The sequence below is a fragment of the Colletotrichum godetiae genome, assembly GCF_030913485.1.
Source record: "Colletotrichum godetiae strain CBS 193.32 chromosome Unknown BDP55scaffold_4, whole genome shotgun sequence".
NCBI classification, from domain to species: domain Eukaryota; kingdom Fungi; phylum Ascomycota; class Sordariomycetes; order Glomerellales; family Glomerellaceae; genus Colletotrichum; species Colletotrichum godetiae.
Window position 1 is genome coordinate 271,860 of NW_026851252.1, and position 23,330 is coordinate 295,189.

The following is a 23,330-nucleotide window of genomic DNA, read 5'->3' on the forward strand; positions in this document are numbered from 1 at the left end:
CCTTCCCAGGCCGTTAGCTGTCCTCTTTTTTTTGGCTGATGGATCCTGATTCCTGGGGTCAGCACGTTTTGGAGCTCCTACCCCTGCTGTACGCTAGAGCCTAGGTGTGCTTCAGGCCAGGCACCCTGCCTCTTCACCAACTACAGGCTGTATACAGCGCACCTCCGACCGCTATTGGGTGAGCCCCGGGCTCCCCTTCTGAGGTGCGTCACTCCCAGAGGAAGGCCAGAACATCAAAACCCTGCCTCAGGCTTTTGCGTGTGCGCCACAGCAGCCTTGCAGCACCAGCCACTCCAACTTTTTTTCTTCGAGAGTCGGCTCCAATGCGAAGCTAGCCGGGCCTCTGGGGGTCAATCTCGGCGCAACAATCGCAAGTCAAGAACGTCACGATTCCTGGTCAATTCACTGCAAGCTTTCTTCATTTCACAAGAACAATTCTTATCCAGTCAAAACTATTGACCTGAGAATACCATACGAAATCATGGAGTCCACAACTGTCAAGAATGCCGTCATGAAGCAGGTCCTCCAGGAGGCAAACCTGGCCAACGCCCGCGTCCTAATTGAGGTAGGTCACCCAGCCTTTCGAGGAGCCCTCTACGCAAGACCATGGAACTAATTGTGCAATTACGATCAGAAACTCCAAGAGAACTGCTTCGAGAAGTGCGTGCCCAAGCCCGGCAGCTCCCTGTCCAGCGGCGAGACGACCTGCATGACCTCGTGCATGGAGAAGTACATGTCGGCATGGAACCAGGTTAACCAAGCCTATATTGCCCGGATAAAGCAGGAGTCCAGCAACCCCAGCTTGTAAATCGGCTCAGAAATAATGAGAATACCGCAATAGAGGATATAGGAGGGTGTGCATTCGTGTACGATTACTGTACAACAATACCGAAAAGGGGAACTTTGTCAAGTCCAATGGAGAGAATCAGGCCAAGGAGGAATTTTCTGAAATGGGGAAACCCCTCCTGATGGCGGAGTGATGCAGCATACTGCGTCAGGGAATCGCACATCAACGAAATGTACACAAGATTCGCATCAAAGAGCATAACGAATGGAAAGGGGCCTACGCTTGAGACACGTTGCTGCGCCGCAAAGAGGGACAGAGACGCATATAGAGAAAAAGAGCCGTTTCATGGTTCTCAGGGTATCTTGTAGAGGTAGAAATCTTTACTCCGCCAGGCCCTTCTTCTTCGCCTCCTCCGCCTCGCGCTTTCTAGCCAGGTACCGCTGCTTGGCGCTCGAAATCTCCCCATCCGTCTTCCTCGTCTTCGTAACCCGCTCAACCTTTTCGCGCTCCGCGTCCTCCTCCTCGCGGGACCGCTTGAGGGCCGCCTCCAGCTGCGCCTCAAGCATCCTCGTCTGCCGCTCCCGCATCGCGCCTTTGCCGCCGGACCCGACGAAGCCGGTGCCGGCGCCGCGCTCCGGCCTGCTCTCCTTTGGTCTTGCAGCCTCCTCCCTGACCTGTGCTTCCTTCTTGGCCCCAACGTTGAGACCGCCCCGGAGCAATTGTCGCTTGTCCACCACTTGCCCGTCTTCGTTGACGGCGATGGCACCGCCTTTTTGGTTGATCTCCCGCGCCACATCGGCCTCGGACTTCTCCTTTGACGCATCGTCGCCTTCGTCCTGTACCGTCGGACCGGTCTTGGCCTTGTCCTCCGCCGCCTTCACAACCTCAGCATGCCTCTCTTCGCCCTTATTCAACAAATTCTTGTAAAAAGCGCTCATGCCACCCGTCTTGTTCTTCTTAGCCTCCTCTTCCTCCCGTCTCCTCTCCTCTTCCTCGATTCGTCGGTTCTCCTCCTGCTGCTTCTTATACGCCTCCGTGACGAACTTTTCCTTATCCGCATACTCTTCCCCCTCAGCCTCCCGCTCCCTCGCAATCTTCTTCTCCTCCGCAATCAGCGCATCTCGCTTCCGTACGTCAGCCGCAGCGAGCAGGCTCTTCATGTACTTGGGCTTCCTCTCCACGTCCTCCTTGGTCGTCTTCTTCTGCGGCTTGAACGATTCGTACACGCCGTCGTAGTCGTACACGCTCGGATCGAGCTCCTCCGCCGCCTCGGCGTGCTTCTTGGACGTGAGCGAGCCCGAGAGGTCGCCGAACATGGCGCTCTCCTGCTTTTTGGCCCTGCTCGTGGGCGGCTGTGTCGGCAGCGCATTCTTGGTCCTGGTCTTGCTCGTCCTCCCTCCGCTGTCTTGTTGTCTGCCGGACGAGGACTTGACTTCAAAACCGCCTAGCTCGTCCAGCGACTCGATCTTGGTTCCCGAGTTGGGCGCATCGTTATCGGAGTCATCGTCGCCGCCGAATGCTTTGGCGCCGAATGGCTTCCGTTTTCCGGGGGCCGGCTTCGATGCGCCGGGCTTTTTGCCTAAGTTGAGGCCGAATGACAAGCCTGGTTTGCTCATTGTGTAGTATGGTGATGTGTGGTTGAAGGGTTGAAGCCGAGGCGAAAGATGCGTCGCGCAGTTCATGCCAGAACGTGCACGGTCCATCGGCACCTCCACTAATGCAACCGGTAGCTGCACCCCGGCCTCCATCCGAAGCCGCAGTGGGGCCGATTGCCTAGCTCAGATGTCACAACATGGTGAGAGTCAACTTGGGCGTCGTCATATCCTCCTGATTAAAAATCGTGTTACTTTGTCTAGATTGATTCTGGCAGGCCACATGGCATGACTTGACTATTATAATGAATTCGTATGGGGAATCTATGGAACGTAGTTCTATCTCATGGACAGGTGCTGGGTCTCGCACCGCTGTTAAACCATTCTATTTACCCCTACCAAATGGGTGCTTTTGGTGACAACTGCGTTCCAAAACCCCAGGCGCAGGAACATCAAGCCAAAACTCCTAACGATGCGTTCTCCCCAGCTCTTGGTAGAGACTCCAAATTTCGTGCAACGTGGTTATACTCAAAGCAACAAAGGGAAAAAAGGTCATCCATCTGTCTTCCAGAGTAGAAATCACAGCCGGACTCGTCCTTCGCTGCTGCCACCACCACCAAACCAGCGTCGAATGTCAGACTCGACACCACCACCATCACCACTGCCGCTACCGTTCCCTGGCTCGTCATCATCGCCACCCATCCACTTGGGTTTCTTGATGTCTTGGAACCACTGCGGGGGCTCAAAGGTGTCCATTGTGTTCTTCATCCGATGACCAAGGGACTCGAAAAAGTTCTGGTCCTCTTCTGGCTCATCACGATACGGCCTGGTTCGGGATGGTTGACCCGGTTGGCGGTTGGTGGTAGCCCGCACAGGTGACCTTGCTGGAGAGGATGCGAGGCCGTTGCGTGCGCCAGGGATAGTCAAGACAGGAGCGGACCTCCCACCCGACTCCAGCCTTGCGAAAGCCTCTTCACGACGACGCAAGGCAGAGTTGCCGCCTAGTTCGCGCTCAATGAGATCGCGACCCTCCCTCCATGATCCTGTGCCAAAGACCCGTCCATCGCCATTCTCATCGTCGTCGTCGATGAATTCGCCGCCGAAGCCAAACATGCGCTTGACCTTCCCATACAAGCCAAATAGAGTGGCCGCCACTGGGAGCAGGACAAAAACAGGGAAAAGGTAGTCAAACCAGCGGCCCAGGGGTGTGAAGTTGACCAGCGTTCCGAGGAAGCCATAGAATCGCGTCTTCTTATAGATTTCGCCAGACAGGAAGGTCATAAAGTTGTATGACAGAGGAACACTGAGCTTCGCAACTTGTCCAGAGTACCAGAATGCCGATTCGTATGCCGTATTGCGCTTCACGAGCGCACGCCCGCGCCAAGTCTTCACCTCCGTCATGGTGATAAAGGTGGCCGCACACATGTAGAGTAGCCAAAGAACCGAGATGAGTTGACCAGCGAAACCGACTTGGCCCTTCTCTCCAACCCAGTGATGGACAACGGTCAGACGGATGACGGACAGCTGAGGGAACGCGGCCTTGACCAGTTCGGACCAGATGATAAGAACTGAAGCGGCTGCCAGAAATACACCCAGGGCGATGCAGGCGTAGGGCTCGAAATGATAGTAGTAAACGTATCTGGTGTAGGGCGTGTGGACGGTGAATCGGTCCCAGAATCCGGCGTGGGGCGAAGGGGCGGCAAATGTCAGCTTCTTGGAGGCGGCGGAATCGAGAATTGCCTGCGTGTCAGAGGCATCCTTCAACAAGTCGTTCCACTCGTTCACATAACGGGACCGCGTGTGCCGGGCTCGCATCAGTTTCCTAGACAAGTCTGCCATGAACTTTTCCGTAATAACGGTCGGAAGGGCGCGGGTGTCGCCAACCACGGTCCGCGGCTGGGACTCGGGCATGTTGGCGCTTTCGACAAGCTCATCGATCCACTCGCTGAATTTGACTGCGCTGCCAGTCTTCCGACGGCCGAGCTCGGATACTTGCAATTCCACATCCTCGAGGTTCAGCAGCGAATCCTCCATCTTCTCGTATAACTTCGGTGCACGGGTCTGTTGTCTGCGCAGTCTCCCGCTAATAGATGCGTACCGAAGCAGTCGCCGGGGCACAGAGACCAACCCGTGTCCCATGAGGTAAATCGCAAATACCAAGCCGTAGAAATATGCGAGTGCCATAAAAGAGGCTTTGAATTCGAAGGCGCCGACACCGTATCTGGCGAAAAGGTACGTGAGGCCGATAGCAGCACTTCCAAACACCATCGCATGGTATTGAGCATTTTGACGGAGCGAATACTTGAGACTATCTTGCGGTTCGCGGTAGCCGGAGTCGGAGTATTCGCCAAGGATCGGAAGAATGAACCTATAACGAACGTTTAGCAAAATGACCAAGGGGAACACAACTCCGACGAGCCACGCACCATGTCAAGGCAAAAGTAAGCCAGTATGTTATCCTCCACGACACCAGCAGCAATCGCTGAGGGAGCCAGATTCCGCGCGTGGCCTCATCGTCGGTCCTAGCGCTGGAAGCCAAATCGATCGGTACGAGCAGTACCATGCACGCAGGCAGCCATAATGCGAAGAAGATCGGAACCAGGTAGAAAGCGGGGGTCGTTCGTAGCGGTAAGAAATGGCGCAGAATCAGGAGGACGATGACGGAAATAACGAGGAGCGCAAGAAGCGCAAAGATTTCTGATGGCACCGGCGACGAGGCGCTCACGACGTGGAACATTGTGTCGTTGTCGGGACAGCGTCCATGAGGCGCTGCGTTTCCAAACTTGAATCGGTCTTTGGGAAAGTTGTCGTCGCAGATGATGTATCGATTTCGTTGTGTTGAAGAAAAAAAAGAAGAAGTTCGCGGGGCGTAATTGGAAAGGCTTCGTAATGCGCGCCGGAAGACGGGGGAAGATCTGTAGGCTTCCGGGAGGCTCTCCAAGAAAGCGCATGCGCACCCTCTCGGGAATGTTTTGACACAGGGGATCGGACTACAATCTACGACGACCAGGTCATGTGCACGGACCCGGGGTGTTGTAAGGTCCGCAAACAAGCGGGTTTACGTCATCTGCACTGCACTCACGGGTGTCCACCTTGTGTTCTTCGCTCCAGTTTAATTGATGAAGACCTTCCGGGCCCCAATGTTCGTTCCCGGCAGATCCGCTTTTTCTCCTGAAGCGGCCGTTCTGGGCGCGGGATTGTACTTCAGATCAAGCTCCGTTCCCTGTTATCGACAGATGGGAGGTGGAAGGGACGGTTTGGAAACCACTGTTCTCCTGAGTTACATTCCATGCATTTCAATAGTATGCGCAAATAGAACATGGGTTTTGTCTTATCCGTAATCCTGTGCTCCATCTTGGCAGCGGGAACTGTGATCAAACCGCTCCACGGGTTATACTATTCCCAAAAGCCTGCAGCTGGTCGGCGTTGTATCTCAAGGACAGCAAAGACTCTCAGTATTACACTTGCTCTCGCTTTTCAGGAACAAGTTACTTTGAAACCAAGTTGCTCCGCCATGTCAAGACAACGCATCTTGATAACAGTCGAACTAGGGATGCATTGCCTCTACAGACGGCGCCTAGTCTGACATCCCACTTTCCAAGCAGCATGATCTATACCGACAAACGTAGAATGGCAGATATACTGATTTGGCAATATTTGAGACTTGCCTAAATATCTCGGCCACTTTTCTTCACCTCTCCAGAGGCAATAACAAAAGGCTCGGCATTTGTTTCCACATCCATCTGCGCAAAGCAGTAAAGGCTCACCATTCGGCTGCTCTGAGTAGCTTGTAAAAGACACCTGAATGAAGCAACGCCATTAGGGTGCGGCGAGACTTCCTGAGCTAGCAAGCTAGTACCCAAAGAGTCACGTCAATACTCTCACGTTGTTGGAAGCAACGCAAGCAGCCAGCATCTCGAACATGGGGTGATATCTTCAGGAAGGTGGGTTGTCGACAAAAGGAAGCTTGATTACCACCCCTTCGGGCTATCGTCTTTCGTAGGTTTGCGAGATAGCCATCAAGTCTCCATCCCATCCTCAACCCGCCTGGCCAAAACTCACCTCGACTAGAATAAGTTCTCAGTAGTTCGAACCTCAGTGTCACAGCCAACTCACATAGGCTCGAACAATCACCTTCAACCCCTTGTAAAAAATCAACAATCTTTGCATTTGAATTCCAGTCGTTCCCCCGGTGGCCTCCCTAATCCAGGATATTCACAATAACAATACATGCGTAAGGAGGAAGGATTTCATGCTCTCGTACTCTCTCTTACTTTGACAACCCCCTCCTGTCTCACACGCTCTCTCACCAGTCCCTTTTTTTTTTTCTCTGCTCCTTCTCGCAACTCCGTCGACCTCCAACTGATGACATGCGCAAGTTGCATTTGCATCGTCGTCCATCCCGGTCCCTTAGACTCCAACCGTCATCCAGATGAATAAGCCCAAACCCGACCCGTTACCGCCGCCGCCGTCCTAGCTTACGGGATGGGATGCTGGAACCAACGAATCCCAACTCCAGAACGCAATCACCGCATAAACAGACCGGAGAGAGAAAACATTAAGAAAATGAAGTCTTTTTTGTCGTGAAAAACGAACTTTACTCCCAGCGACTATGAGCTTTTCCACTGAAAGGATAGGAAGGGGAGCAAAGGAGCTCTCTTCTGAGTTCCCACCGTTGTATAGACAAAGTATGCAAAACCAAAGCCGGCGTCACATTGGGCCACCTCAGGAAGCAAGTCACCATGGCCAGCCACCGAAGATCCTAATGTGAGCCTGTGGCTTCTTACCCACGAAACCCCGGTCAGGAGTCGAAGACACGTGGAAGCTTATCTGGCGCCTCCAAAGGCAAAGTTGCCAAAGACCCCGCCTCCACCGCCTGGTGTCATTGGTCCCATGGAGATGCCATTGGTGTTGTGTGCTTGCGCGGCAGGCGTGCTCGCGAGACCGACACTACCGGTATTGGGCGTACTCGGCCCGCCATTGTGCTGGCCATTGGGGCCCTGGTTTTGCGCTGAATCTTGGTTACCACCGTTGTTACCGAATGGCAATCTCTCCAGCACCAGGAGCTCCGGAATGCCCAAGCCCCAGACCTTGCCCACGTGCTCTTCAGGAATCTCTCCATTGAAAATCTTGTCGCGCATCTGGAAAAAGACCTTGCCCGTAAGCAGGGAGTCCGAACCGGCCTGGTGCGCATTGCCCACGCGCTTGATCTTGAGAGAATCGGCAATGTTCTCGAGGCCAGACTTGTGTTCAAACTTCTGGAGGATGTCGGCGCTGCTAGGATCGCTGGGGGTAAGGAGCCCAGAGTTGTGAAGTCGGATGGCGTGCTTCATGAGGTGCTTCACGTCATAAGCCGACGGAAAATACAGCTTCATGACTTGGTCGAAATCCGATTCGTCGTTGGGGAGGTCGTTGCAGGTTAGCAACTTGGTAAGGTAGCCAAAGTCGTAGCCTCCGTGGAAGGAGATCCACTTCACGTTGTCGAAGCATACGAGACCGGATGGGATGAGGAGGGAGGCGAATTCGTGAGGGTCGATGCCGTCTCTCTCGAGAGATGCAAAGTCGATTCCGGCACTCGATAATGACTCGATCGACTTCTCGTTGTACATGTCGTCCTTGACAGAGAACTTGAAGTTGAACTGCCATGCGTAAGGGAATGGTCCTTGAGACGCCGCTCTCCGTTGAGCAGCACTCAGCTCGATGTCTTGCTGCGAGTTTGGTCTTGCTGGCGGTGTCTCGCCATCCTCATTGAAGAGCGTCAGTCCGATTTGGATGACCTTCAGCATGTCGACGTTGGTGCGCAGACACTGGTAGTGGTAATCGCTCTTTCCTCTGAAAGAGCCCATTGGCCGTGATACGACGCCCGGAAATTCCGTGTCCTGTGATTTGTCCTGTCAGCCCCAGTTCTTCATCTCGAATACCTTGCGAGCCTGCTAACCATAGCAATGTACGGGTACTTGTCGACAAGCTCCCGTAGTACCGCCATCTCCTCGTGGAGGTTATGCTTCCACACCTCCCTTATCCTTCCCTTGTTCTGCGTCGTCCGTGCCGGCGCCGCGCCGTGATCGAGCCCAAAGTTGTGTTGCGGCTGCCCATGCTGCTGCTGTTGCTGCAAGCTGGCTGCGTGCGCAAAGCCCATCCGCGCAGCATGGCTTCCGAGCCCGGTGTCGGCGCCGAGGGGGAAACCGCCATTCAGGCCGGGAGTACCGCCGAGGACGTTTCCATTCGTGGAGAAGGGGCTAATCTGAGCGGCGTTCGCGTTGAGGTAGGAAGGGTTTCCTCCTAGAGGGGGTCCATGATTCGGGCCGTGGCCTTGGGCGTGCGAGGGGAACTGCTGGTGGTATGGCGATATGGTATTGGGCCCGCCAGGGAACCTAGGTAGCTGTGGCGGCATAACAGACTATGCCTCTTGAGAGGTTCGTACAGTAAAATCGGAAGTTCACCGCGTCGTCGGGCAAGGTCGTGTTGGGTTCTGAGGGGTTGTGGACGGTCCACGGCCCTGCATTTGCGTCTGGAGATGCGAGTGAGGGACGGGGGGTTGGCAGTACAGAAGCACCTTTGTTCTTCCCCGCCGGTGGTCGGATTGGCTCGTTACGAGTGTGCAAGAAGGGCCAGGTTTTCGAAGTGGGATAAGTCGTCGCGTCGAGTGATGCTTGTTGAGTGATGCTGATCGTCGTCCTGGGTTCGTGCGGAGCTAAAGCGCTGGCGAGAACGTCTGGTTATCTCGGATTTGGACAGAATGTGTGGATGAGGCCTGAAGGCTTGCTCTGGTTGACCGACCGTGGAGGACGAAAGTGGTCTGTGCGAGACCAGAACCAGCCAGGTACGTACCACGGTACTTTCCGCTGACAACATCTCAAAGATCTCCAATCAGCTTCGCCCCAACTCGACTGACCACCACCGAAGAGTCCATTGTTGCACGGCAAGACGACATACACACAGCAATTATGCAACCAACGAGGTAATTACGCTGCAAAGAGCTCAATTGATATGGTGGAATAGGGAGCAGACGGCTAACGACCATGTGACACCAGGTTAGCGATGGCGGCCGCCCGCGGCCAGAAGCCCAACGTCACCGGCTTCGACATGAGAGCCTTCAAGGAGGCGGCTGGCCAGCCCAGATACGACCCCTGGGAGAGAGCGTGAGTGGCACCTGGCTATGATAATACGACGACGCCGCGACATCCGCTGACGATGGAGACTACAGAGAGTCCTGGAGATACAAAGGCCCCTTCACGCGATTCAACCGGTTCAAGGGATCCTTCCCCGGCCTCGGCATCGCGACCGTCGCCTTTGCCGGCTACTGCGCGTACGAGTACTTCTTCTTGACCGACGACCACCACCACGGCGACGCCCACGGAAAGGATCACCACTAGAGTACTGGAACGGATTGGCTGTGGGGAGACGGAGAGGGGGAATACTCCGCTGTACATGTACCTCTCGAACCGGCAGACCGGCTCGCTGGAAGGATTTAGATGAGGACGAAATTGGTTTTCCGCTATCAAGGTGCTGTGGCCCTTTGACGTGCCGTAAGAAGTGCCATGGCCCTGGTGTCAGAGGTTGTGTGTGAATGTGTTTGCAGAGCGTTCCCTACATCATTGACCCCTCAAACCCTGCTGGGCGCCACTTGTCAGATCACGAGAAAGGGAAAGGCCGGCAACACCCCAAATCCGAGTTAAAGAGTAATGACGGGGCTCAAAGCCTTTGCGAGATCCCTCTCCTTACCGTTTACCTAATCGGCCACTTGCTCCTCCTACTTCGATCGAGAAGACATATCGGCACACAAAAGCGTTCTACCACCAAGATGTGTCCAGCAATGGCAGCTTCGAAGTATGTTTTATCAGCCATCAAGTCATCTGCAATTAAGCAAGCTTCAGACTTAGAAACGAGAGCCTAGTCTGGCTAACTCGAGGCCAGGAACCATGTCACGAGCTATAGTAACATTATAGGGTAAATGCAGCATGAGATCAAAACATAGATCACTAAAGAAGACTAGAACCACAAATATCAGCTTCTTGATACAATGCGAATAGGCCATTGATGTACAGAGGTGCAGAGTAAGCTGTAACCTCCATTCTGAAAGAATAGCCAGTTCTCATTACAACCCCCTCGCCTCAGATCAAATTGTACTCTACCTACCTCCCGCAAAATCCAAGTATCACCCTCATACGCAGATAATATCATTTCCTTCCGGTGATCTCCATCTGCCTTCGTTCCCTTGGTCCAGCTGTGCGACCTCTCGTCATCTACCAAATGATAGCAGACTCAAAAGGCAACAAACGCGAACACACAGTTAATCCAGATTATAAACCAAACCAAACAACCCCAACAACCACAGCACAGTCGAAAAACTCCCGAGAACAACCATTCTGCTCACCCAAGAACACCTCCTCGTGGCACAGACACCAGTTTCAACACATCATCCCATAATTCTCACCTCCCTCCCTTCCTCCCCCGTCCAAGCTTCCTTCGCTTCTTCCTTTTCAACGTCAGCTTTCCCGATCCAAGATTACGTGCTTACAATTCCTTTCCGTCTCAACACGACCCTGTTACCACCAATGGTTCAATCTCATCTCAGAACGTTACTACGTATTGCGTGGATGCCATTATGAAGGGAGGTAATGCAGTAGCCAGACAGATTTCATTCATTCTCTACCAAATCATCTACCAGTGACGAGGTATATGCTCTTATAGCCGCTCAAAGATTTCAACAATGCCAGCTCATTGGTATCGCGTTGTCCCATCAATGTACCAAAAACTCCAAACTTGAGAAAAAAAAGGTAGCTCAGAGAACGCCAGTCATGCCGCGGAGAATAAGCTCGCACGGTTTTGGGGGGTATGTTTGTTACGCATGACGACGCAGTCAGTCAAGTCTAAGCCCGTTGACCACATCCAACGCACTATCAACACACGTCTCCAGCTCTTCAACACGATGCTTTAGTCCACGGTTCTCATCTCTCAACAGACTGACCGTATCCCAAGCGGCCCGCTGGTCCTGCCCTCGGCAGTTCGAGCACGATGCCGCGCCTCCCTCCTCTTTCGCAGCGTCACCTGTAACCCCTCTCATGAGTTTCTGGAAAACGCTCGCCTGCTGTGGTGACGGTTTCGACGTGGGTGTCGGTCGTGAGGTTTTCGGGGGACCGAGCGAATTGGACTTTGATGGGGTTGCTGATGCTTCCGATATGCTGCCCTCGAATACGCTGGGTGCGGCGGTGGTAGGACTCCGTGACCTCGAGAAAACGCTGGCGTCTTCAACGCTCTCTTCGTCCGTGTCGAATCCCGCGCTCTTTCTCCACTTCCTTCTGACCTGGTCCTCTTCGGCGCCGAGATCTTCGGATATTGAAGACCCCTCGGAAATCGGGCGGTTCCGTTCACGCATTGCCCTCTCCTCTTGCCTGGCCTTCTTCTCCGCGTTCAGTTCAGTCATGAGCTGCTGCATCGACTGTTCCTGCTCGGCGACCTTGGTTGCCATGTTTTCTAGTTGAACCTTGAGGTGCTGGATCCGTGTGTCCGCCTCATCGTTTTCGTCGTTCTGGGCGTCTTTTTCGACTCGCATTTCTATCAAGGCGGCATTTTGTCTTTGATAGGCGGTTTGGAACTTTGTTAATAGGCCAACGGCTGTAGCCTCGAGGTTCTTGAAGGCTGCAGGCGAGAAGGCGTCCCTGTGAGTCGGGGATGTAGGAGGAAACAGCGCCTCCTGGATGTTTATAGACAACAACTCTTCATCCTGTTGTGGGTTGACGACTTGTGCCGGAGTGTTCTTGGAGAAGGGTGAGCTAAAGAAGGCGAACCGTGATGTACTCGGCGAAACTCCTTTCGGTGTCGCCTCCGTTGAACCGGTTTGTCTTCTGCGTAGTCTGTTTGTAGGCGTCCCTTCTATCGTATCGTCGTTCGTCTTGGCTTCCTCTGTATTGTTGGGTGATCCACCTAACCAGCCGCTCAGTATGCCTCCTCGAGTGGCATCTGAAGGCTTCCTGCTGTCTCCCGTGAGAGGCATATTGACCGACAAGGGGCGGCCAGACCCTCGCTCAAGGGATGGTGAGAAGGTGACTTGTGGGACAGATTTGCTGGAAGAAGGGAAGTTTGGAACTGATTGCTGTCTCTGGTGACCAGAGTGTAGTCGAGGAAAGCTTCGATCGGCTCCAGACGAGCTAATGCGACACGGCTCGGGCTGGACAGGCGGGTTGGTGTTTAAGGCAGCACCGGGGGTAGCGCTCGGGGAAGCAGGATCGTCTTCTGGATCAACGCTCTCAGGCCCATGTGCACGGCGTAGAGTTTGAGTCTTGTCCATTCCAGAGGACTTAGTTGGGCGTGGGAAAGACATCGGGGAGTCGGGTGTGGAGGCGGCGGCGTGACGGCTTAGCATGATAAGTTAATGTTTCGTGTGGGACGGGCAATATGTGTCTCCCAGCTTGAGTCTAGCTGTACGGCCGGGGGTATCGCGGCCTTGGATAGCAGCCAGACCAGGAACGTAAATGGATCGACTCGGGCTACAAACAGCGGAAGGGGAGTGGCGGATCTCGTGAGCTAGGAGCAACCTAGAGTCAAGACGGCCTTTTTTCGAGGGAAGAGCGTTGGAACTTTAGGGTGGGAGGCTGCTGGGGGTCGCCCGCTCGGTAGGGATGGATCGAGCGGGGACAAAGGGGACTGCGAGACTTTTGGCGTGATGAGATGCCAGGTCCCCCTGTAAGCGAGAATGAAGAGCGTCGGTCGGACTAGGGAAAGTTGACAGGCGACGGACGGTCAAGCACAACTCGCATGAACCTCTTGTTGGAATCGATGAAGACGGCTCCTTGGGTGCCCGGTCCTTGCAGGCTTGCAGTACCTATAGTGAGGTTGCACAGGATGGTCGCACAGGATGGTAGCACAGAAAGTAAAGGTGCGCAAGCAGCCGCAGATCGTGAGCAAAGTGACGAGAGCGTTCGGCTTGGAAGGCGTCGGCGGCGCGGGATGCTATAAGCCGTCGAAGCTGTCAAAGTCGCAGGTGAGTACACGACTACGCTTGTGGCTGAGGGCTAGTCGCGATTATTCCGATCCAAGGCTTGTTGATATTCGGACAATGTTGTGACTATGCAAAAGCGTCGGGGATGCTCTGTACGAAGTATAGCACAGGCATAAAAAAGCGGAGATATTGCGGTGCCCGGTCCAGTGTTGGATATCGGTCAAAGGAAATGTGATAATAAGAGTGGATGGACGAGCCTCCGAGTCAGCATGGGCGTACAGACAGGCAAACTTCGTTTCGTTTCAATTTGTGCGTGAGGTAGTTGCGTACTCCGTACGTATGGATATCAGACAGCAGGTATCCGTCAGTGTTGAGCCAGGTATGCGAGGGAGGTGACAAAGAGTGCGGCCCAAGAGTCGTGAGGCTGCATAGGCGGTACAATGTATCCGTGGTGCAGATGTCGAGAGAAACGGGGAAGACCCCAGGTTTGACGCAGACACAGAGAAAAAGGTGTGTCTGTTCCCACGAGGCCGGCGCTGCAGGGGGCGTCGACGTTATGACGGTGAGTGACGGAGAAGAAAAAGCAAAAAGCCTTGATTTCCCCCCCTTTCGATGTGCACAGAACTGAGGGAAAGAAAATAGAAGGTTCAGGTCGACAGCCACCAAGATCGAAGGAGAGAAACCAAAAAAAACCGCCGGGAGGTCCCTGATAAACAAACCGTAGGACCGGGCAGGAGGCGACGACGCGGGCGACGTCAACATCCAGCAATTGGCGGTGGTTGGGCGGTGTCCATCCCGTCTCCAGTAACTTGGCCGTGGGACCCGTCGACCCGATCACCATTTGGGCAGTGAAAAGCGGACCAGCAGCGATGCAGCACCCATAGTCCCATAGGCTGGCCAGTCCCAGCTCCAGGCTGTTAGCAGTGAGGTGACCCTGCAACTGCCATCCAGTCCGCCGTCACTTGACCATGCCAACGGACAACACTCTCTCGCCTTCCGCCGTTTCTCAAAGCAACCAACGCACCGCCGAGCGCTCTTCCCCAATTGATGGCCTTTTCCCTCCCTCTTCTTTTTATGGAGCACGTACCGGTGGCAGTAGGTACCACGTCCCCATGGTCCGTGCAAATCCAAGGTACCTTTTTCTTGGACCCTGGAAATCGCATCGCAACGTTTCCTTGAACCCAAACCACCAGATGATTCCTCACCACTTTGTCGTGTCTCTGGCTTGTGCTTCAACCGTGCCCATGCCCGTGCCCCGAGAGAGGCTTGACATCTGAAAGTCCTGATGAGATGTAGATAGGCACAAACATAGCACTCTCTCCTGCTCACTCACTCGTAGTGTATCCGTATGAAGTACCGTACACAATAAGGTAGACGGCATTCCAACTACGGCTCAGTGAGGTGCCTTCATCTACCGGAAGATCGGCGCCTATAGTCCGTCCTCGCAGATCTTCAACACCGACCTGGAATGCAACCCCAAAACCAGCGAAACTTCCAACCGTCCCGAGCTCCCGAATTCCAACGTCGGCATAAATCCCAAGCTTGGAAATCGTTATTGTACAGGTACGTCCAACTACGAACCTCCAAAGGGGTTTGAAGTAGGTAGTCCCCGCCAGAAGCATGAAGCCCAGAGAAGAGTAAGAGACAAAGAACAAAAAATATCGACGGCTTAAGCCCGCCCTTCCCTTCTCCATCCTGCCACGCTCAGACATGCATATCAAAAAAGACCACCACACAGCATTCCACATTCCACGCGAAAGACGCCTCAACCGCCATGGTTTTGTAGACAACTGCTGGCGCTCACGCGCTTCTCATGCTCCCTGCCTTGCCTAGGCAATATCGGCGCAGCCTAATTTCTACGCCTCTCGTGGAAATCCCTTGTCTCGTCTAATTATACAAAGAAAAACACACATCAAGCGTCGACACACCGACGGAACATCCCAGGAACTCAAAACGAAAAGAGCGCGATACTTGCACTAGAAGGAAACCCCTTTTTCCACGCCCCCATTCCATTTCACCCGGTGGCTGGCTGGGCGGCATTGTAAACACTGGACTTCATAGTCGAGGCCAGAATTCCTCTGGAAGATAATCACTGCACATACGTTCTCCCTCTAGTGCCTAGGTAGTGATTCAAAAGCCAAATCCTCCCTCTCCCTCTCGGCCCCTCGCACGCACCAAATCCTTCCTTCTTCTCAGTCGGCCGAAGCCTGTGCTTTCCAGATTGGGAAGAGATGCTTCGGCGGGGAGTCTCGAACCTTACCGACGAGGTGAAATGGACACCGCGAATGATATTGATAGGCTGCTCGTGAAGAGGGCGTTGGTTCAGTCAACTTCAGCCGAAAAGGCAAAACAATAGGCAAAGCTGGGATGTAATTCGCTCCCTCACAGGTAACAATCGTCATGACTTAGGAACCCCCTTACTCGGCAAATAACACCTACATGGAATCGCATTCGCTGTTTGGGTTTTTTCAACCTTGGATATCAAGGTTTGTGGTTAGCTTTATTTACTTCCTCCTTGGGGGATGGATCTCATCTGAGCTACTTCAAATCCGGTCCACCATCACTATCAAGGCATCTGTTGGATTTGGCGTTGACATTGGTTGACCGTGATATTGGATAACTTTGGCAATCACAGCCTCAATGCGTTGGGAAGCCAGCTGGCACAACAAGATTGGGTTCCAAGTGCCCACGTGGGCTTTTATTCATGCCGGCCATACAGATACATCTGTAATGTACTGCTGAGTGAACCCAAACCCGGCTCACGAGAAGAGCCTACCAAACCATGCTCAACCCAATAAGTGGTATCCCAAACCAACGAAAAACCCGACCCAGAAAGTACTCCTGCAGCCAACCGCTCAACTTGCAGCTCCCTTCCCCCACAGACAAATTCTTTCTTTAATAGAAAGACTCGACCATGGTGTCTTTGAGCTTCGTGTTGACGTTGTCCGGGCCCAGGCCCTCGCCCAGTCTGAATACACTCTCGATAACACTGAGTTCCGTCGCCGTGGTGTCCAGACCGGTCACGGCCATCCAGTCGTTGACGACCATACCCGAACCGACAACGTTGCTACCACGGTTGACACTGCCGGCCACGAGGGGCACCTGCAGCAAACTCGAAAGCTCGTCCTGGTCTTGAATCGACGTCTTGGGGTGCACGAGGCCGCCCTGGTTCGTGAGCGACATGTACGAGCCGACGAGCACGTTGTCGGCAATGGTCTGGCGGAACACTTCGACGCCGAGAACGTCGGCGATAATCTCCTCCGTCTCGCGCTCTAGGTCCGGGTGAATGAGGGCGATGTGGTCGTTGGCAACAATGACGTTGCCGAGGGCGGACAGGCGCTCCTCTATTCTTTGAATGCGAACTTCATCTGGCAAGCTGTTCCGGAGATGTTGGAGCTCCTGATCTGACGTTGTGTTGGGAACCAAAAGACCCTTGCGGTTACTAGAAGTTGAGGCCTGTCAGCAAACTTGTGCTCACGTGGGTACGAGGCCGTTATGCCAAAACACATACGACCCATTCGAGGGTCCATCACGTATTGCTTACCCAGCTGTTAACCGGCCAATGATGCGAACACCAGCGATGCTTGCTCTGCAGATGGGGATAACACCCTGCAACTCGGCCTCGAATACACTGTAGAAGTTCTCGCTGGCACCCGGGGCGACGAGGGCGTAAGAGTTGGTGAGAGTTGCAAAGCAACCAATTCTAATTAGAGCAAAAGTGTCCCGCGTCAGCACGTCTGGTCCTGCGGAAAAAGAGCATCGCGGAGTATGCGGGTTGTTGGAGCAAAAGCGTGCAGCAATAATGGCGGGGTCGATCCGGCGGGGTTCTCTTACTCGTTGGAATTCTCGAATTGCGCGCGCACCGCCATGATTGTGGTTTGTTTCGGGGGATACTCGATTACTAACTGTCGAAGGTGTAAAATGTGATGGGACTTTTACGGCTGCTGATGCTCGTAAAAGATGCTTCGTTTGTGGGAAGAGAGAAAGAAAACCCTTTGCCGCGGTCGTGTGGAAAAAAATGTCGTTCGTCAAGGATCCTGTCGTGAGGGTGGTGTTGATGATGGAATTTTTGCAGTGGCGGAAGTCGCAATTAATAAAAAGCGACAATCGATAGAGAACCAAGGTGGGGCAATTACCTTAGCTGCTCTCGCCCGCTGCCAGTCCAGTTCTTCACTCCCTGGGCTCTGCTCTCTGCCGTTCTGGGCTTTCAGGTTTGCTTTCGAGCCTTCGAGGGGAGGGGCGGGCAGTGCGGGGCACACCGAGCGAGCTGTGTGGACCCTGATTCGCCTCAAACCGCCCGGGCTGCACAAAAAGAGTCAATTGTCGCTATGTGGCTGATGAGTCACTCCGCATCAGAACCACCCTACCTCACATCTCTCCGGTTCCTATTACAAACCAGGCCAAGAACCTGCCCTTGCAAGAGCCTTTTCCCTGCGGCTGCATTGCCACTGTGACTCTTTGTCCTATTCCTGCAATCTGCATTTAGAGCCGAAATAGTCTCTGCTGGGGCAGGCTGACTATGTCAGCCATTGGACCATGGAGACCCTGTCGCAGCATATACAATAGATCGATAGCAAGTTCATCATCGCTCACCGTTTGAATCACCCCATCAGTCACAGTCATAGCATTCTTTAATTCATCGTATTACTGTTATGCTAGGCGGGCTTTGGGATACCTCGCCATCTGCTGGCCTACTTCAATTGGCCCCTTCTCATGTCTTATTATGCTGGGCCAAAAACTCGTCTAAATCAACGTGTATCCGTAGTCCCTTGGACGACATCGTATTGAAGACGGACCGCAGCTCAAACTCGTCCATCACGCTGACAAGGGTCGTGTATGCCTCGAGCGCCAGCTCCTTTGACCAAGGACAATGGCGAAGACCTCGGAAAAACACATCCTTTGCTTTGGACCTAAGCTGTTGCCTCGCATAGCTGAACTTGATGTAACACCTCCATACATCGGGGTTGGACCTGCACGTTGGGCTATCTAGTGCCCGCTCAAAGGCTGCTTGCGTTGAATACACGTTGCCTCTCTGCAACTCGTATCGAATCGCGAAGACGCGATTGCTGATGCTGTCGTTGGCGTTAGTAAGGGCGACTTTTCGAAGGATGTCGCGCACAGGGTCGTCAATGCCGAACGTCGTCGATGCCCATGAGAACAGACTCAAGAAGATAGTATTGCGTGGAAACAACTCAATGCACTGGCTGAGCTGATCCCTCAAATACGCACGTCGGAATGGTCTGTGGTAATGTTAGCCTCGAGATGGCTGGAAGAATTGGGACTTGCTTACCCTCGGCTTGCATGGTAGTAAAGAAGCCTCGCAGCGACTTGTAGAAGTCTCTCGTGCGTCGAGGACTTGGCCTGACCTTGAGCACATAGTTCCGAAGACACGGTCCAGATTCTCTCCATCGCAGCCGAGATACTTCCTTGTGCCTCCGATGTTGGCTCAGATCCTTCCTGGGCTGTGAGATAGGCCAACATTGCCAAGCTTTCCGCAGTAGCTATAGCTTCGTCGAGCTGCTTCGCAGAAATTTGATGCCCCAGAGTAGCCGATAGTGATTGATATGCCTTGAGAAGTTGTGAAGGAGAGGGCGTGGTTGCGGACGCATTTCTCCAGGATTCATCTGTTGTAGCACAGATACGCACCAAAGCCTGTGCATTATTCCCTTCGTGGAGTTCCAGCCAAGCCCAAGTGTTCCATAACGTTGATCCACCAGTGCGACTGGAGGTCTGGTAGATGAGCATTAGAGACTAACCAAAGTAATGTACGCTGAATGAATGTGAGCACTTACAGTAATCAAGGCGGCCGCTGTACCAATGACCTGGAGACCAATTCCCGCGTTGCCGTTGGAGAACTCGGCGAGAGCATAAGCATTGTATAGCTTGAGATTCGTGGGATCTTGCTTGATGAGAGCCTTTGCGCGTTTCTTAGTGTTGTTGGGATAATTGACGACATCAATGGCCAGTGAGTATTCGGCCATCTCCTGACAGCCTTTCGACTTCAGCATCAACCGAAGAGTGTTGGAGACTGCAGTTAGAGGGACGGGTCCGTCAGATTCTTTGGACGTACTGGTCCATCCAGAAAACGGCGAAAACCAATCGGGGCCAGCAAACAGCAAATCAGCCGATAGCGCGTACCGAGATGCATCTTGCTTGAACACCGGAACCCTCTTGGTCTCATCCAGGACATCGGTTTCGTTGGGCATCTGAAGCACGTCCTTCTCAAAGAGCCTCATATTGCTCATAATCACAGTATCGTTTTCTGCAGCTTCTGTCCAGTCGCTTGTACGGAACGCCGTTGGTAAACCGCAAAAGAGCAGGAAAGCATCAACTAAGGAGTTCCAAAGTGAGGGTATAACCTCCGACGGAATTACAAACAGTAACTCCTCAATGTCAGAGAACATGACGACACGGTAAGGATCGTCCTCAAGGACATCGTCCGTAGCCCGCGCTGGGTTCCTTGAGTTCGTTGCTCTAAGCCTTTCCGTTGCGCCCCAAGACTTGTACACGTCTCGCGACTTGGGAACGGTGTCGTCATCTGTTTGTGAGTCGGGAGGATCGACAACGCCGCCCATCTGAACGAAGTGGCTCCAGCCAAGGGCACCGTCTTCTCCTATTCTGGGTGACTCGTCTTCCCAGAATTCTTTGAACGAACTGACTATCTGTAGTTCTGCCATAGCATCGCAGACCGCTGGCCGTTGCAAGTTGAGTTCCAGAAGCGCTTGCCAGGCTGCGACTGCAAGCTCGCGGAAGCCAGCATCGTACATGAACCTGGTTGTCTTGAGAAAGACGTAAACCAGTTGCTCATAGCGCTGGGTCTCTGCGTTACTTGCCAGGCGGCTTGGTCCGGGCGATATTGACACCACGGCTTGCTTATAGACGGTCTGTAACCGGTCGACCATCAGAGCTTTCATGTCGTTGTACTGGAACGCAACCAAATTCGTGAGTTTGTAGTCAATTCTGGCCTTCCACAGACAAAAGCTATCATCGTACTTCTTCGCTAAATCTGTCCAGCGGCTCTCGAGCTTTGAGGAAGGCCAAACTTGTGCAGCTTCCAGCATCAAGCCAAGCAGGAGCCGTTCTTCGTCTTCGGGCTTCTTTGCGCGAGATAGGGCAGACTCAAACATTGATATCTTGATTTCTGCAAAGCTGTGAACCTCAGCTTTGGTGGCCACTCCATCCAGGCTCCCGCCTGCACTCAGCAGCACGTCTTGGTGACTGATCAGCTCGAACCAGGCTTTAATGTCTCCGGGGTGCTCCTTGACTTGACGGGATAGTTGGATCGACCGTTGCCTCAGTGGATCATCGGATCCGACGTCGAACTCGCCATCTTCGGCATCCGAGTCGAAGTCGATATCGCTGTCGGAAAACTCATGAGCCTTGGCCTTGCCTTTGATCGATCTGTACGCTGTCTTCTCGTCCTCTGATCCTGGCTCTTCAGCACGCTGTCGCTTCGAGGATTTACTCAGGGGAACAAAGTCCTCCTCCACGTGTGCATCGGTGCCACCGGGATTGCTGCGTACACGTATACGAAACGGCTTAGCACGGTGAGTCTTGGATTGGAAAAGCGCTCGATCTCGCAGTGTTAAGGCTCCTTCTCCCGGCTGTCGAATACTGAAGCGTTCCTGCGGGCCGTCTCGATGGATGTACAGATATCCGCCGGAGCCAAGGACTCGTCCACGACCGCTGCGGCGATACAGCGGCACGCGAGAACGATCATTGCCGCCGTATCTTCTGATTAAGGGGTCGCCCTTTTTGTCAATGAAGAACACGCCATCGCCGTGGTTGCCTTTCGGAATGGTTGCCACCTCGACTCTCTTGACAAGAGCTCGTTCTTGGCTGGGACTGCGACTCCGACTTCGTTTGCGATGCTGCCGGCGATGCTCAGGCTCGTGCTTCAGACGGTCGTTTTGACGCCGAGACTCATGAAGAGCTCGTTCCTCCTTAGGCCTCTCATCTCTATCTCTCTTCCGGTCGCGGGAACGATCACTGGTGGCAGAGGGTGCTGCAGCCGGGGCTTTGGGCTTGAACGACGAGAACTTCGGTACCGTCAACTTTTTATCCCCAGGCTCCGACATATCGACGACGCCAGTCCGCAGCTCACCGATTCATTATTAGCACCGAGGTTGAGCTCGGCGCCGTGGCTGCCTGCTAATGTAAGCGGCTGGCTGAAAGCACGCCCTGACAGCAAGATTGATGTGCGTGGTGTGCCTTGATTGGTAGTGTCCGTCCTTGACTACGGTGATGAACTAGAACGACGTCAAGGATACCGTGGCGCGTGTCGCGTCGTTGGCTTGACGGTGGCGGAAACGGGCAATCGTCGGCGCTGAGAAGGAAACGTGGGGGTTTGGCAGTGATCGACCTTACGCATAAGGTAGAAATTAGAATACAGAGTACAACCTTATTCGAACGGTAGCAGCCACGCAGCGTCGCACCTCACCGTTAGAGAAACTCGAGCACGTGTGGTTTACGGAGCTATGAGCGCCTTCAACGGTACAGAAAATTGGGTACTAACCCCCCTGGCATGTGATTGGTTTGCCCGTCTTATGTAAGGCACCTGGGGTTCACTCCGTGTCTGCAAAGAAAACATGACCAGGCCCAGGATCTTGGTTCTAATGGGCCTCGGCTCTGTTTCTGAAGCCAATTATTCGAAACGAGGACTAAACGGATCGACCTGTTTGCTCGAAAATAGATGGCCGGCAGGAACGGCGATAGCGATGGCTTTGATGTCGTTTGTTGATGAGGGTGTCATGTCTTAATTTGACCGACACTGGCTGACTGCTCTTGGGACTAGTATAGTGTCAGTCAACATTGGATTAACGCCAAAGCAATCGAAGCACCACACCAAGTTGGAGGGTTGGATGGTTGGATGAAGGATGGGCAGAGTTCGGAACATTCCAGGATGGGGACGTGGAGAGCGACCCGTGACTGAAGACTTGAGGCGCTGGAACGGAACAAGGGTGGGATTCGGGATTGACTGTTGCTTGACTCACGCACCTTGCAGACGTGGGATTGGATACGGATTGCAGGCGGAATGATGGAGGAAGGCGGTATGGATAGGCATCCGCAACTTGGTCAGCACAGCACACTTCCTCAGTATTTTCATAATGAATGCTTTCTAGGTTGAAGAATGTGAGAAGGCGGTGGGAGGGAGCGGGCAACAATGGGTGAATACACAAGCAATTTCTGGCAATGGAGGGGACACTGGAACAAGAAAGAGGGACGGCCGCAATGGTGCAATCTCAGGGTCCTCGGTCGATCTGACCGTTTCGGCGGGAAATGCGCTAGGCGTCAGCCAATTGCTGCGTCTAAATGTCTTACAGAAGCATCCACCCTAAGGGTCACCCGGTGCAAATGACCTCACAGCCAAGAACGCCCTCCCACCGCTACGAATTATTTACACACTTTGCGGCAATGCCAAACTGTTCAGGGTGGATCACGCTCTTGCGACTTACCGCGCGTGCCCCCGGCGCAAATACGGTGCACAGCCCAACCTGGCCAACCTTGGTGTCCCTTGGGTCCTCTGGGGGGGGGGGGGGGGGCATTCGGGAAAGTGGACGGGCGATGGACAGCTCCATTCATCTCGAGGCCTGCCGCACCTTCTAGCACCCGTCTGAGTATTTCGTACGGAGCACGGAGTAGGACTACCAACCCATCAGGGCACCATTCCTTGCCTTGCGGCTCTCTCTCCAGCTTCTTTTCAAGTAGATGGCTACTTTTCTTCTTTTCCCCTAGCCATCATCCTCTTCCTCCTTCTTTTTTCTTTCTCCCACCCTCCACCGTTCTCCCCCGGCCCCGCCGTGTACACACACTCACATCCTTCGCCGGCGACGCAGTATACACGCCAAGGAACATGTCTCGCCCGCGATAGTCATCCGCCTACACGTTTCGTCGCATCTGACACCGAACCCCACGTCGTGATCCTGTCTCCCGCCTCCCCGAACCTTGCGCTTGCTGTGCTCAAGGTGGTCTGCAGCCTTGGAACCTGGAATTCCTTACAAGTTTACTA

General features: G+C 53.7%; 9 protein-coding genes across 9 annotated transcripts; 2 read left to right on the top strand and 7 right to left on the bottom strand.

The window, feature by feature from the left end:
- Window positions 1-232: 232 nt before the first annotated feature.
- Window positions 233-1,179, top strand: BDP55DRAFT_646344 (mitochondrial import inner membrane translocase subunit TIM13). Its single transcript, XM_060573699.1, has 2 exons — window positions 233-565; window positions 635-1,179. Exons 1-2 carry the CDS (start codon window positions 482-484, stop codon window positions 806-808), a joined length of 258 nt encoding a protein of 85 aa, XP_060434915.1. The 5' UTR covers window positions 233-481; the 3' UTR covers window positions 809-1,179.
- On the bottom strand, window positions 1,168-2,403 carry BDP55DRAFT_723846 (coiled-coil domain-containing protein 55; the record flags this gene model as incomplete). Its single annotated transcript, XM_060578807.1, has 1 exon — window positions 1,168-2,403. One exon carries the CDS (start codon window positions 2,401-2,403, stop codon window positions 1,168-1,170), a length of 1,236 nt encoding a protein of 411 aa, XP_060434916.1.
- A 555-nt stretch (window positions 2,404-2,958) lies between these two features.
- On the bottom strand, window positions 2,959-5,116 carry BDP55DRAFT_542011 (LMBR1 domain-containing protein; the record flags this gene model as incomplete). The annotated part of the gene is made up of 2 exons (XM_060568275.1): window positions 2,959-4,747; window positions 4,806-5,116. 2 exons carry the CDS (start codon window positions 5,114-5,116, stop codon window positions 2,959-2,961), a joined length of 2,100 nt encoding a protein of 699 aa, XP_060434917.1.
- Window positions 5,117-7,205: 2,089 nt separating this feature from the next.
- On the bottom strand, window positions 7,206-8,773 carry BDP55DRAFT_626906 (CAF1 family ribonuclease; the record flags this gene model as incomplete). Its single annotated transcript, XM_060571685.1, has 2 exons — window positions 7,206-8,258; window positions 8,318-8,773. The coding sequence occupies 2 exons, from the start codon at window positions 8,771-8,773 to the stop codon at window positions 7,206-7,208; spliced, it is 1,509 nt and encodes a 502-aa protein (XP_060434918.1).
- Window positions 8,774-9,285: 512 nt separating this feature from the next.
- On the top strand, window positions 9,286-9,972 carry BDP55DRAFT_258399 (uncharacterized protein). Its single transcript, XM_060566316.1, has 3 exons — window positions 9,286-9,340; window positions 9,414-9,521; window positions 9,587-9,972. Exons 1-3 carry the CDS (start codon window positions 9,327-9,329, stop codon window positions 9,753-9,755), a joined length of 291 nt encoding a protein of 96 aa, XP_060434919.1. The 5' UTR covers window positions 9,286-9,326; the 3' UTR covers window positions 9,756-9,972.
- Window positions 9,973-11,242: 1,270 nt separating this feature from the next.
- BDP55DRAFT_690196 (uncharacterized protein) lies at window positions 11,243-12,670 on the bottom strand (the record flags this gene model as incomplete). Its single annotated transcript, XM_060576834.1, has 1 exon — window positions 11,243-12,670. The coding sequence occupies one exon, from the start codon at window positions 12,668-12,670 to the stop codon at window positions 11,243-11,245; it is 1,428 nt and encodes a 475-aa protein (XP_060434920.1).
- A 777-nt stretch (window positions 12,671-13,447) lies between these two features.
- On the bottom strand, window positions 13,448-15,033 carry BDP55DRAFT_626909 (uncharacterized protein; the record flags this gene model as incomplete). The annotated part of the gene is made up of 5 exons (XM_060571686.1): window positions 13,448-13,471; window positions 13,601-13,745; window positions 14,041-14,235; window positions 14,409-14,603; window positions 14,651-15,033. The coding sequence occupies 5 exons, from the start codon at window positions 15,031-15,033 to the stop codon at window positions 13,448-13,450; spliced, it is 942 nt and encodes a 313-aa protein (XP_060434921.1).
- A 1,183-nt stretch (window positions 15,034-16,216) lies between these two features.
- Window positions 16,217-17,190, bottom strand: BDP55DRAFT_626910 (eIF-6 family protein; the record flags this gene model as incomplete). Its single annotated transcript, XM_060571687.1, has 3 exons — window positions 16,217-16,763; window positions 16,866-17,024; window positions 17,156-17,190. The coding sequence occupies 3 exons, from the start codon at window positions 17,188-17,190 to the stop codon at window positions 16,217-16,219; spliced, it is 741 nt and encodes a 246-aa protein (XP_060434922.1).
- Window positions 17,191-18,032: 842 nt separating this feature from the next.
- On the bottom strand, window positions 18,033-21,399 carry BDP55DRAFT_542463 (NRDE-2, necessary for RNA interference-domain-containing protein; the record flags this gene model as incomplete). Its single annotated transcript, XM_060568314.1, has 3 exons — window positions 18,033-18,561; window positions 18,612-19,051; window positions 19,114-21,399. The coding sequence occupies 3 exons, from the start codon at window positions 21,397-21,399 to the stop codon at window positions 18,033-18,035; spliced, it is 3,255 nt and encodes a 1,084-aa protein (XP_060434923.1).
- Window positions 21,400-23,330: the final 1,931 nt, after the last annotated feature.